The sequence below is a fragment of the Mobula hypostoma genome, chromosome 17 (assembly GCF_963921235.1).
Source record: "Mobula hypostoma chromosome 17, sMobHyp1.1, whole genome shotgun sequence".
NCBI classification, from domain to species: domain Eukaryota; kingdom Metazoa; phylum Chordata; class Chondrichthyes; order Myliobatiformes; family Myliobatidae; genus Mobula; species Mobula hypostoma.
In genome coordinates, this window is record NC_086113.1 from 43,186,996 (window position 1) to 43,200,241 (window position 13,246).

General features: G+C 38.6%; 1 protein-coding gene across 3 annotated transcripts in view; it reads left to right on the forward strand.

Moving 5' to 3' along the window:
- LOC134357980 (ankyrin repeat domain-containing protein 33B-like) overlaps nucleotides 1–10,961 on the forward strand; it is a 65,888-nt gene extending 54,927 nt beyond the window's left edge. For 2 of the 3 annotated variants that reach the window (XM_063069818.1, XM_063069820.1), the window contains exons 4-5: nucleotides 4,251–4,346; nucleotides 5,501–10,961. In XM_063069818.1, coding sequence (XP_062925888.1) covers nucleotides 4,251–4,346; nucleotides 5,501–6,351 — 947 coding nt within the window. In that variant the 3' untranslated portion in view covers nucleotides 6,352–10,961. The remainder of the gene's footprint in view (nucleotides 1–4,250; nucleotides 4,347–5,500) is intronic. The other variant, XM_063069819.1, reaches the window with a different exon arrangement.
- Nucleotides 10,962–13,246: the final 2,285 nt, after the last annotated feature.

Here is a 13,246-nt window from a genome sequence, read left to right on the forward strand (position 1 = left end):
GCAAATGACCTTGTAGCACAGTTAAAGATTGGCAGGTTGGCAAGATTGACGATGTGGGAATCACTAAGACATGGCTGAAAGTTGATCATAGTTGGGAGCTTAACATTCAAAGATGCACCTTTATCGAAAGGACAGACAGTAGGCAGAGGGTTTGGTGTGGCTGTGTTGGTAAAAAATGAAATCAAATCCTTAGGAAGAGGGGACATGGGATCAGAAGATGTAGAATCCTGGTGGGTAGAGTTAAGAAATGGCAAGGGGGTAAAAAGACCCCCATGAGAGTTGTATACTGGCCTCTGTCAAGCGGCAATTCAGACTAAGCTGGAATCAATGAAGGATGCTCGACAGTTGTGGCAGGGCTTTAATGCTATCACCTCCTATAAAGTAAAATCGGATGACATAGGTAACAACAGGACTTCGCTTCCAGATTAGTTCAATGCCTTCAGTGCTCACTTTGACCTTCAAAGCATGGAGGAACCATAACAAACTCCTGCAGCCTCTAATGATCTTGTAATTTCATTCTCTGAGGTTGACATGCGAGCTGCCTTCAGGAGGGCGAACCCATGAAAAGCTTTCGGCCCTGACTAAACACCTGTGCTGATCAACTGGCTGGAGTGTTCACTGAGATCTGTAACTTCTCACATCGGTAGTCTGAGATATCCACCTGTTTTAAGCAGGCTTCGCTTTACCAGTGCCTAAGAAGAACATGGTAATCTGCCTCAATGACTATTTTCCAGTAGCACTTACATCCACAATCATGAAGTGTTTTGAGATGTTGGTGATGAAACATATCAACTCCTGCCTGAGAAGTGACTTGGAGCCACTCCAACTTGTCTACAGGTCCACAGCAGATGCTATCTTGTTGGCTCTTCACTCAACTCTGGAACATCTGGACAGCAAAGATGCATACATTAGGGTGCTCCTTATTGACTACAGCTTAGCATGCAATACCATCATCCCTTCAAAACTAAACAATAGGCTTCAAGAGCTTGGTTTCAATTCCTCCTTGTACAATTGGAACCCTGTGTGGTCTTCTGCTGCTGTAGCCCATCCACTTCAAGGTTCGACGCATTGTGAATTCAGAGATGTTCTTCTGCACACTACTGTTGTGATGCTTGGTTATTTGAGTTACTGTCTCCTTGAATCAGCTTGAACTAGTCTGGCCATTCTCATTTGACCTCACTCATTATCAAGGCATTTTCGCACCATTCTCTTTAACTCTAGATACTGTTGTGCGTGAAGATCCCAGGAGAATGGCAGTTTCTGAGATACTCAAACCACCCTATCTGGCACCAACAATCATTCCACAGTCATTGTCACTTAGGTTGCATTTCTTCACCATTCTGATGTTTGGTCTGAACTACAAGTGAAACACTTGACCATGTTTGCATGCTTTTATACATTGAGGTGCTACCACATGTGTACCTAATAAAGTGACCACTGAGTGTATATATTCTGGCAAAAGGACATGTCTAACAAGGCTAACATTTATTATCCAGTCCTAGTTGGCCTGGAGGAAGTAAAATGATTTGTCTTCAAAAACCAATGAAATTGACTGTAGAGTAAGATATTCTAGGATCGTGACAAGAGATCTAATGGCAGACCATGACCTTTTCACACATTACTCTAGTATTCCATCATATCTTTTCCCAGTGTCAGCTAGTCACCAATTGTCAGTCTGAAGACTGGTAATTCACTGAGTCACTTCAGGCAACCTTAGTTTTCAGCCCAGATTGGGTTACCTTGATTTCCTGGATGCCTAAGAGGGTAGTGATATCATCTAATCTAACAGCAAAGCTTGTCAGCATGTAGTGAGGTTACACAGTCCGGTGGAAGGAATGGTAATTTGAGCTATGCTGGTCATGCACTGACATGAATTGATGTTTGTTTTCAGTTTGCATTGTGATATTTTGCTGCAGAGAATGATAGGAAAGCAAGGTTGCATGCAGCTAAATCCATTAACCAGAAAAACAGCACAACCCCTTTCACACAATGCACTTAAGTGCTGGATGAAGGTGGTACTCCAGGGTATTCCAAGTATGAGGGGTGATTAATAAGTTTGTGGCTTAAGGTAGAAGGAGTCAATTTTAGAAAACCTAGCACATTTATTTTTCAACATAGTCCCCTCCTACATGTACACACTTAGTCCAAAGGCCGTGGAGCATACGGATCCCTTCTTTGTAGAAGTGGTCCACAGCAGGGGTGATTGATAAGTTCGTTACCTTTTAGTATTGCTAAAAATTACTTTACCTATCTTGGTATTAAAATACTAAAAATTTTAAGGATCTCTATAAATATAATTTTTTCCATTAATTGACTACACCAAACAAATGCTTTCTAAATGGTCGCCTATGACAATATCATTAATAGGTCGAGTTAATGCTATTAAAATGATAGTTCTACTGAAATTCTTATATTTCACGCAGATCCTTCTTTTGTTCCTAAAAAGGATGGTGGCATGGCATTGCCTAATTTTAGAATGTACAATTAATATTCGATATATTACTTTTGGGTTCACTATTCAGATATACATGAATGTCCTTCATGGTTGGAATTGGAGGAAAGCTTGGTGAAAGGATTCTCTTTGGCCTCTTTACTGGGAGCTCCCCTTCCCTTTTTGTTTTCTAAGATTAGTAGACAAGATTTTAATCCCATTATTAAACATACATTAAGAATTTGGTTTCAGTTTCATAGATCTTTCGAGTTAAATGATTTTATTTTTTCTAGTAATATCCATCTCAATTTTTTTAAACCATCAATTTTGGATAAGGCCTTTTTAATCTGGAAAATCAAGGGAATAATAACTTTTTCAGATTTGTTTTTAGAGGACTGTTTAATGTCTTTCTGTCAGTGGATAAATATGATTTATCTAATGTACACTTTTTCAGATATTTACAAATTAGGAATTTTTTACGTGGTTTGTTGCCAAGTTACCCTTCTGCTTATCCACCTAATATGGCAGATGCTCTCTTTCAGTTTAAACCATTTCAAAAAGGATTGATAGCTATAATCTGTAAAAGGTTATTGAACTCATGAATGATATCTAATGATAATTAAATGTGCTTGGGAATCGGAATTTCAAGAGTCATTTTCAGATAATCAATGGAGTAAAATGTTTCATTTGGTTAATAACTCATCTGTTTGTGCCCGTTATTCCTTGATACAGTTCAGGGTAATGCATCGGGCCCATATGTCAAAAGATAAACTAGCGTGTATTTTTTCCAATATCAATCCTGTTTGTGACAGATGTAATATTGAGGTGGCCACTTTAACTCATATATATTGGTCTTGTATAAAGCTAGATAACTTTTGGAGAGATATTTTTAAAATGCTATCAAAAGTCTTGGATCTGGATCTACAACCTAATTTGTTTACGGCAATTTTTGAGATTATCCCTTCGGAAGCAGGAAATATTCCTGTTTCCGCTCAATGTATGATAGCCTTTTCGACTTTATTGGCTAGGAGAGCCATTTTATTGAAGTGGAAGGATTCTAATCCGTCTACGGTCTTTTATTGCCTCCTCCATATGTCCTGTTTTAGAAAATAAGAAGTCGGACATTTGATATATCCTTTAAATTTGAGCAAATCTGGAGACCTTTTATCCAATATTTTCATTTTATTTGATTTATTACTCTTCCAATTTTTTTTCGAAGTTTTATATTTGATCAGAAAGTCTTTTTTATTTGGTCGCATCCTCAAAATGGACTGCCCAGTCCCTTTTTTTTTTCCTTTTTTTATAGTGTAGTGGGTTTTTTTCCCCTTCATTTAAAATTCAATGTTTTTTCTTTTCTTTTCATGAATTGATAAGAGGAGAATCGCTGTTTTCTTTTTTTTATTATGTATTTTATACTAGCTTAACAATATGATTTTGAAAATGTCTATCTTAATCTCGGTTTGTAGTGTTATTGATATATATATATATTTGAGATAATTCTCCTCTTGTTCCTATTTATGTTTCTCTTAAATCAGTAAAAAGATTAATAAAGAAAGAAATAAGTTCTTGGCCTAAGGTAGAAGGGGATGGGTTATTAACTTCAAACTTTCTGCATTATCACTCAAAGAGCTGAATTGCACTTGCATGTAATGAGCGCATCTTGGATCTCCAGGTGCTCCACAGCAGGGGTGATTGATAAGTTCGCAGCCTAAGGTAGAAGGAGATGAATTATACAGCACTTGTTACATGCACGTGCAGTTCAACTCTGACTGAAAATGCAGGAAGTTTGAAGTTAATAACTCATGTCCTTCTACCTTAGGGCACAAAGTTATCAATCACCCCTGCTGTGGACCACCTCTGGAGGTTCAAGACACCGACTTCTACAAAGAAGGGATCTTCACAACCGCTGGACTATGTGTGTGTACATGTAGGAAAAATAAATGTGCTAGGTTTTCTAAAATTGACTCCTTCTATGTTGCATTTCTTAATGCCTGAGTTACTGATCAGGAATTTATGCTATTAGCTCCAGTTAAACAAGCATGCAGGGTAGCATAGCTGTCATTGTAGTGCTTTACAGTGCCAGCGGTAAGATCAGGGTTGAATTCCCGCCACCGTCTATAAGAAGTTGTACATTCTGTCTGTGACATGTGGGTTTCCTCCGTTTCCTCCCACATACTTTGGTGTCAGAAACATGGCAACACCTGCAGGCTGGACCCAGCACACCCCGAGTGTGTTGGTCATTGGCACAAAGGATGCATTTCACTATATATTTTGATGTACATGAGAATTTGTTTTTTATACTAATCTTGTTCAGCAGCTTTAAGTTTCCTTATATCAAGCAAATGTGATTTAGTGAACATCTATAATTTCACAATATTCTGTCTTCCTTTTCTGGAATGAGGGTAGTCAGGTGTGACGTATTTTTAAAATCCCACCCCCACCCCTTTTGTATGTGATCACAGTTCAGTGAAACAAACTGGGAAAATTTATTATACTGAAGGTGCTAATACCAATGCGGATTGTCATTAATTAGGATTTGTATTTCTGAGATTGGGCTAGTGAAGAAATTTTTGCACCTATAGACACTGTATCATTACAACTTACCTGTTCTGATTATGATCTATAGGGAAACTAACAGCATTTTCATAAAACCTTGCACACAACCTCTGATTTTCTGAATTATTTTAAGGCCAATGGTTTTTGTCTTTTGCGCATACTGTAATGTAGGAAGCTGATGACATATTCTGCATGTGTTTGTGGGGTATATATTAGCCTGAATACAAAATAATTACCTTGATCTTTGAAATAGATCCAGAGCACTCTCTTAAGATGGCAGATGGTGTGGGGGCGGGGGGGGAGGGAGGTCCAAAAGTCACCATCCCAATACCATAACTCTCCTATAGGTCTTGAGGGGGAACGTCAGCCAAGTTTCAAGTTACAACTTTCTGATTCAGAGGCATGAGTATTATTACTAATTGGGCCCAACTGTAGATATTTTTCATCAGGATTCACTGGACAGATTCTACTGCAGATATTAATCTAATGCTGATCATGGTGCTTTCTCTCCAGGTGCCGATATCGATGCAACAGATCCAGGGAAGGGACTTACTCCACAGCAATGGGCACAGTTTACAGGGCGGTTTGAAACAGTCTGCCTCATGCGAAAACTCCTGGCCCAGCCCTGCCCTGTCCAATTCAGTGATAACTATAAGCCCGAGTGGCCAAAACTGAAAGAACTTGTAGCCAAAGCCAGTGAGCCCAAGAACTGTTTAGAAAAAATATGTGAGACTCTTAGGTCAGCATTTGTTATCAACTTCCCTCATGATCCAGAAGAAGATGGCCCTCTGGACCACATGGTTAGAATGACCACGGCCATCACCAGCCCTTTCGTTGCGACTGGTTGCAGGACAGTCTGCCCAAATAGCCCCCCTTGCGTGGGAAAGAAAAGATACACAGTTCAGGAGATTCTGAGGCAGCAAGAATCTTGTAAAACAAAGGCTCCAAACAAGGATTATGTTAAATACCAAAAACTATTTCAGAACTCTCAACTAGTGATGGTTCCAAAAAAGAAGGAAAGGAGAGCCAGCCTACAGACACTGAAGTCTTCCACTTCACATGTATCACCTGCTTCTTCCAGGAGGGGTAGTTTAATGCCCTTGAGCATGCTTAAATGGAGTAGTGTTCAGCCGGGCATTGTGGTGCCGAAGGTGCGGGTGGTCAAAGCGCCCACTCCGACTTACAACCCTGATAAAGTGCGCAGGAAGAGCTCTGCCAAGAGCAGCAATTTCCTGGAACTACCCATATGGAGGTATAAGGAACTGAAAGAAGAGAGAAAGAAAGCAGAAGAAGAAGAAAAAAGGAAAGCTGAAGAAGCAGAGAAAGAGAGAAAACACAAGATTGCACTAAAAAAGAAGTCGTAGGGATAAACAAAATATGTCAAAAAGCAAAGCAAAACCAGGGGAAAAAAAACTGAACAATTCCTCTGCTAAACAGGAAAAATTATTAAGACCTGGCCCTGCAAGTTCTGTAAGGCCCAGGTCTACAACTAATACTTCCACATTATCAACATAAACAGTTGAAGGTTTTGGGTAATTCAAGGTATGGTGCAACGACTTCTTAGTAATACAAGATGTAGCTAATTGTGTCTGAAATCTTCAGTTAATGTAATCCACCCTTGTTGAGTGTCCAGAGGCAAAATAAGTTGCACCTTTGTTCTAAAAATAGCTTTGAAATTGAATTTAGCCTCCAAGTCTGCAAATCGTCAAAATGCATTTGATTTTTTTTGTTATAGATCATTTGGACACTGTGGTTCTTTGCTTAATAAGCCAGGTGTCAAAACATCAGGCAATTGTTTTATAGGTTTTTCTGTATAGATTGAGCAGAGGTCACATTTACCTCAAACACAAAACATATGGCTTTAATAGAACAGGGTCAGCATGTCAACTAAGCTTACCACAGTGGAAGAGCTGCTCCTAATATGATCAATTAATGCTAAAATTACTGGTATCTGGTATAATTTACCTATGATTGTTTTTAAAAACAGTGGATTTATTTTGATGGTGATGCTACTGCATAGAAGAACCATGCTCACGTTTTAAGGAAATGTTGAGTTAGCAAACTAGTGGACAGCTCCAAGAACTAGTTTGTTTCTGAGGCTTGCAAGATAGTGATTGGGTAGATGTAAAAAGAAACAGCCTCATGTAGCAGGACCTAACAATTTTTCTTTTTTGAAAAAAAACACTTCAACATAGAGAAATCTACCTCTGATTGAATCACCTGTCCCATTGGTATCCTATTGTGAGCTGCTGTTGAAGCTCAATTCATTTACTGATCCTTACTGCAGTCACTGCACTTGGTTTACAAAACAAAAAAAAAAGCAGTTTAGGAGAACGAGTAGCCAGCTGCTTGACATTTGTTCCTAGGGCAAAGGTTAGGCCTATAACAAAAAAATGGCCCCACCGTGGAGAAGGGATATTATCCTAGTTGGCACCCTCAAGCCTTTTGGACAGGGCAGTGTGCTGTTTTAATTTTCAAGATGTGTGTGTGTGAGAGAGTAATATTGTAGGATTGTGCTGAGCAGCAGGAGTTCAGCTGCAAGTTATTCTTCCAACTTTCCATTGACATAGTGGGTCACTGTGTTACTGGATAGGCAAGATGTTGCTTATTCCCTTTTCAATGCAAAGGTAAATAAGGTACAAGGCACTGAGATTATGGATGAAGTAAGATTTTATGTAAAGGGTGAAAATATCAGTTTAAAGAATACCAACCCACAAGTACTAAGTCATATTTGAAACTCTTTCTTCTCAGACTCAGCTCTGTAATTGCCCAAGGTGTCAGTCAGTCAAAATTTTGTATATTGTCGGGGCTAGCTGTGGTCAGCAGAGTTTTTCACTTTTCAAAGCCTGACAGTCTTAAGTAATTTTAAATACAGAGAGAGTATGAGTTCATTCACAACATTTGGCAAGTGTGTATTCTTTTTGTTGTTGGAACCCATTATTTGGTGATTTGGATCATAAGACCATAAGATATAGAAGCAGAATTAGGCTATTTGGCCCATCGAGTCTACTCTGCCATTTCATCATGGCTCATCCATTTTTCCTCTCAGCCCCAATCTCCTACCTTCCTCCCCATATCCCTTCATGCCCTGACTAATCAAGAATCTACCAACCTCTGCCTTAAATATACAGAAAGACTTGGCCTTCATAGCTGCCTGTGGCAAAGAATTCCACAGATTCACCACTCTCTGTCTAAAGAAACTCCTCATCTGCGTTCTAAAAGGACGCCCCTGTATTTTAAAGCTATGTCCTCTGGTCTTGGACACTCCCACCATGGGAAAGATCTCTCCACATCCAATCTATCAAGGCCTTTCACCGTTCAATATATTTTAATTAGGTCACCCCTCATTCTTCTGAATTCCAGTGAATACAGGCCCAGAGCCATCAAATGCTCTTCATATGACAAGTCATTTAATCCTGAACCTCCTTTGAGCCCTCCCCATTTTCAGCTCATCCTTTCTAAGATAAGGGGCCCAAATCTGGTCACAATATTCCAAGTGCCAGTACTTTCAAAAGTCTCAGCATTATATCCTTGCTTTTATATTCCAGTCCCCTTGAAATGAATGCTAACATCGCATTTGCCTCACTACAGACTCAACCTGCAAATTGATCTTTCGGGAATACGGCATAAGAACTCCCAAATCCCTTTGCACCTCATATTTTTGTATTTTCTCTCCATTTAGAAAATAGTCGACCCTTTTCATTTCTTCTACCAAAGTGTAAAACTGTACACTTCCCGACACTGCATTCTTTCTGCCACTTCTTTACCCATTCTCCTTTTCAGTTTGCAGTTTTTAGGAAGCTATCTGACCCTATACAGTAGCACCCTACAGATTCTGTACAATTACGCAGTGGTCTCTGTCAGGTAGTTGGGAGGATACTTTAAGATTGTTAAATTTAATAGAACTACTTCTTCTGTGCACTAGGTTGGAAATTTCAGTCATCCAAAGGTTCTGTTTAATAGATCTCTTAACTAGAAGGGAGAATGAAAAGTTCTCCATCAGAGCTAAAGGTAAATTAGGTGGCAAAGACTTGCACCACTATGCCTAACGTTTTTGTGTCTATGCCGTCAGTTCAATCAAACATAATTTGCATCGTTACACCACCTACACATGGCATTAAACCTGAATCTGGATTAATTTATAGGAATAACAAAGATTGTACAATACCAGCAAACAGATAATCAGTTTAGGACTTTGTTTCTGGAAGGTGCTGGATTTTAACCCACAGATCAGGGTCATTTTCAGACAGCAAGCATTATGCAATAAGTATTATACAAGAATAAAAACAGAAAATGCCAGAGCAAGTCAGATTACATCAATAAAAAGAGAAACAAAGTTAATGTTTTGGGTCCCCGTTCTTTTCCAGTTCCAAAGGTTAGTGACCTGACACATTAACTCTAGTTACTCTCTTGATAGATGGTTCCTGACTTGCTGAGCATCACCAGAATTTTCTGTTTTTAATTTAAAAATTCCAGTAGCTGCAGTTACCTTGTATGTGAAGCACTATTCAAGACTCAGCTCATTAACAAGCATTATCAGTGGGATTGCATTTACCTATATTTCAGGGATGTAATCACTTGGTGCTCTAACTGTGCTTCCAGTTAATTTAGACAAGTGCATTAGCAAAAGCATCCTATTTGAGACTTAAAAAAGAATTTTGTCAATAACCTAATTATGTGACATGATGTTTAAATATTGACTATTTCAAAATGTTACTATCTACCAACCTGATGTCAAAACGTACAGATCAGAAGTGAGGAGCTGGCTCCCCATTAAAACTGTGACACTTGCGTAAAGGTAAACTATTGCTTAGAAGGTTTGAAAAGAGGTAGTCAAAAAACCCACAAACAAGTGCTTAAAAGCTTACAGCTGTAATTGTTTTCTCTTATATCCTTGAGCTAAAATCAATAAAACTAAAGAGGGTATTTAGCCCTATTCATTTGATTGCAAAATGTGGGAATCACTGGCAATGCCATTAAATTTCATCCCTAAATTACCCCTAAACTGAGGAGACTTAAGAGTCAATAACAGGGATGTGTGGAATTAGAGGGTTAAAGGATGACAGATTTCCTAGTTGATCAATTGTTAAATGAAAATCTTACACTATTGTATTACCTGTAACAAAGCTAGATTTATCTTTAATTACAGATATTTAATTACTTGAATTTAAATTCCACAAATAGTCCCTGTGGGACTTGAATTCGTGTCTCTGGAAAAATAATCCAGAATTCTAGCTGCTACTTGTGCAACTTAACCACTACCCTACTATGTATTGCTCAGAGCGAGCTTGATGTATTTATGATCTGTAACCTAGGTCATTTCCATTTGAAAATCTAATCTTGTGATCTCTATTCCACTCAGGAAATGGTCACTAACCAAAAATTAAACGTACTGGTAACATGCAACACAAAAATAAATTTTGGTACTTGCAAATTATTTGCTTTGGGTAGATATTCGAATTGTGCAAGAAAATCCTTAGCACATGTCCTCTTTATTGCTTTCAGTGGGTGATGTAGCATATTTCAGCCCTGGGTTGGAATACATTTTACAAAGTAAGGCAGGTCACTCAGGGATCAGGCAGTCCACATCAACTCTGGCACACATAGTCATCAGAATGCTTTCTGAGTTCAACACCTAGCAATAATTTTAAATTTAGAACCTTTCCCGATTTGTAATTTTATTGTGATATACTAGAGGGAAATGAGTTAAGATGTCATCATTATTTAATGGTCCTACACTGTGTCAGAACAAGATGTTTATATGCAATTTTTATTAACTGGAATACCAAGCTATTTTTACAAAACAACTACATCATATTTAAATTGTTTTAAAATAATTTTAAGGATACTGAATTGATATGGAAACTGTCAGTTTGATTGTTATTGAGGATGATCCTTGTGAACAAAAATACTAAATATCATTATTGGTACTTTTGGAAGTGCATCAAATATTGAATGTCAAATAAAAGTTTAAAATCACACTATAAAGATTCTTAAAACATTGTTTTCCATTAAAAGTACTAGATGAAAATGCTACTTTCTCTGTCACCTTTTTCATCGCCTCACTTTCTGGGTCGCCGTAGATTTTCTTTACAATGTATCAGGCACTTAGCAGCTTGCAATTCATCAGTAGATGAATAAACTCTTCTGACTTCCAGCCAGGTGCAGGTATCAATTTTAACTGACTTTTCGATGACAAACTCTGCCATCTTCATCAGGGATCATCAGTAGGTTTAAAACTTAGAGAACGCATTCTATGATGAAGGATCTTGGCTGAAATGTCGACGGTTTATTCTTTTCTAAAGATGCTGCCTGACCTGCTGAGTTCCTTCATCATTTACTGTGTGTTGCTCTGGATTTCCAGCATGCGCAGACTCTTCTGTGTTTATATTTAATTTGCAGTCTCATCCTACAGCTGTGCCACATTGTCTCAACTGTGTACCCACTTTTAATTTCTTAGGAAAAGGCAAAATTGTGTAGAATGATGTGATCAATAGTACCTATAATTGTTAATACGTGATATTTTCTTATTTGAAAGTGGATGATCCATTTTGGCTCCCACCTTCATAGAAGCCCAACAAGATAAAGCAACTACTTAAAATGCTGGATGGGATCACCTGTAGAAGCAGAAACAGAATTAATGTTGCTGGTCAGTGAAGTCATCCACCAAACTGACAGAAGCCTTCTTCTGTCGGTACGGAAGCAGAACAAACTCAAAGTTCCAGATAGGTGGTGGAAAGAACTGAGAATGGACAGAGGAAATAGAATAGGAGGAAATGTAATCAAGCCTTGTTTACAGAATATGGTTGTGAGGACATCCTCATTGCTTTGAGAGGAGTTGCAAATGAAAATGAACAATCAACAAACATCCCCACTGCACCAAGGTGAATGCAACATACAAGATGTACATAGATTACACCTACTGAACCCACGACCTCTACAATGGTCACAATGGAAGCACCATCATCACTAAATTCCCATCAAAAATTTGTCACGCCATCCTAATATTGAAATTTATTACCATTTCATTTTGATTGCATCAAATGCTAGCACTTGCTGCAAAAAGCACAGTGGTATATTTTCCTCACAACAGCTGATGGTGGGTGCACGTCACTATGGCCTCATTGTCAAAAAGGATTGAGCAATAAGTGCCTTTCCAATGACACCCACACTTTATGAAGTAGCAACCTATCTTGAAGCAAGGTATAAAGGGGTTGTGTGTGGCTAGAACAAGAAGTGTTTCATGAAAAACCAGGCATAGCCAGAAAAGATTTGGTGAAGTGAACGAAGTTACGAGAGAGATTGTTCAATGCAAAAATGGGTTGAGTTGTGCAAACAAGGGTGCAGTATTAGATGTGGGCCTAGACAGCTCACCAAGGAAGAAATGGTCAATTTTGCAGCCCTGCCTACTGGGGAATGGAGATGTGGAGGAGGCAGGGCATTAAGTGTAAAAATAAATCAGGTGAGTAGAGGAAGGAGAGCTTCGGATCAATGACATATTCCATCTTGAATTTTCAGCTGGCTCTTGAAATCTGAGAAGGTAGTAAAACAATCATTCAACAGCCAGCTCTTCAGTACTAGTTCCTCAGCTCTTCATAATTTTTCTTTACATATTCAATATAATCTAGATAGTTATTACTGAATTTGATTTTTATTTTCTGGCAAACGTATACTTGATAAGTGCAAGGCCTTTAAAAGTGAAATTCTGAGAGTAAAAACCTTGTATGAGTATGTCAGAGTAAAAGGCAAGAATAACAGGGATCCTTGTTTTCAGGGGATATTTTGGCCATGGTTAAGGAAAAAAGGTGCTTAGCAGGATGGGAACAAATGAGGTACTTGAGTACAAGAAATGCAAGAGAACCCAATGGAATCAAGAGGGCTAAAAGAAAACATGTGATTGCTCTAGCAGACACAGTGAAGGAAAATCCTAAGTGCTTTTACAAATATGTTAAGAGCAAATTGCAAGGGACAAAATAGGCCCTCTGAAAGATCTGAATGGTAAACTATGCGTGGAGCCTAAAGACATGGGGAAGATCTTAAATGGATTTTTTGCATCTGGATTTAATTGGGAGATGGACACAAGAGGTGATAGAGGTGAACCCTGTACAGATTACATTGGAGGTGTTACTGTCGAGGCAAATCAGCGTGGACAAATCTCCAGTGCCTTACAAAGTGTTCCCCTGGGCCCCGTGGGAGGTGAGTGCACAAATTGCAGGGGTCCTAGCAGAGATATTTAAATCATCTTTAGTTACAGGTGAG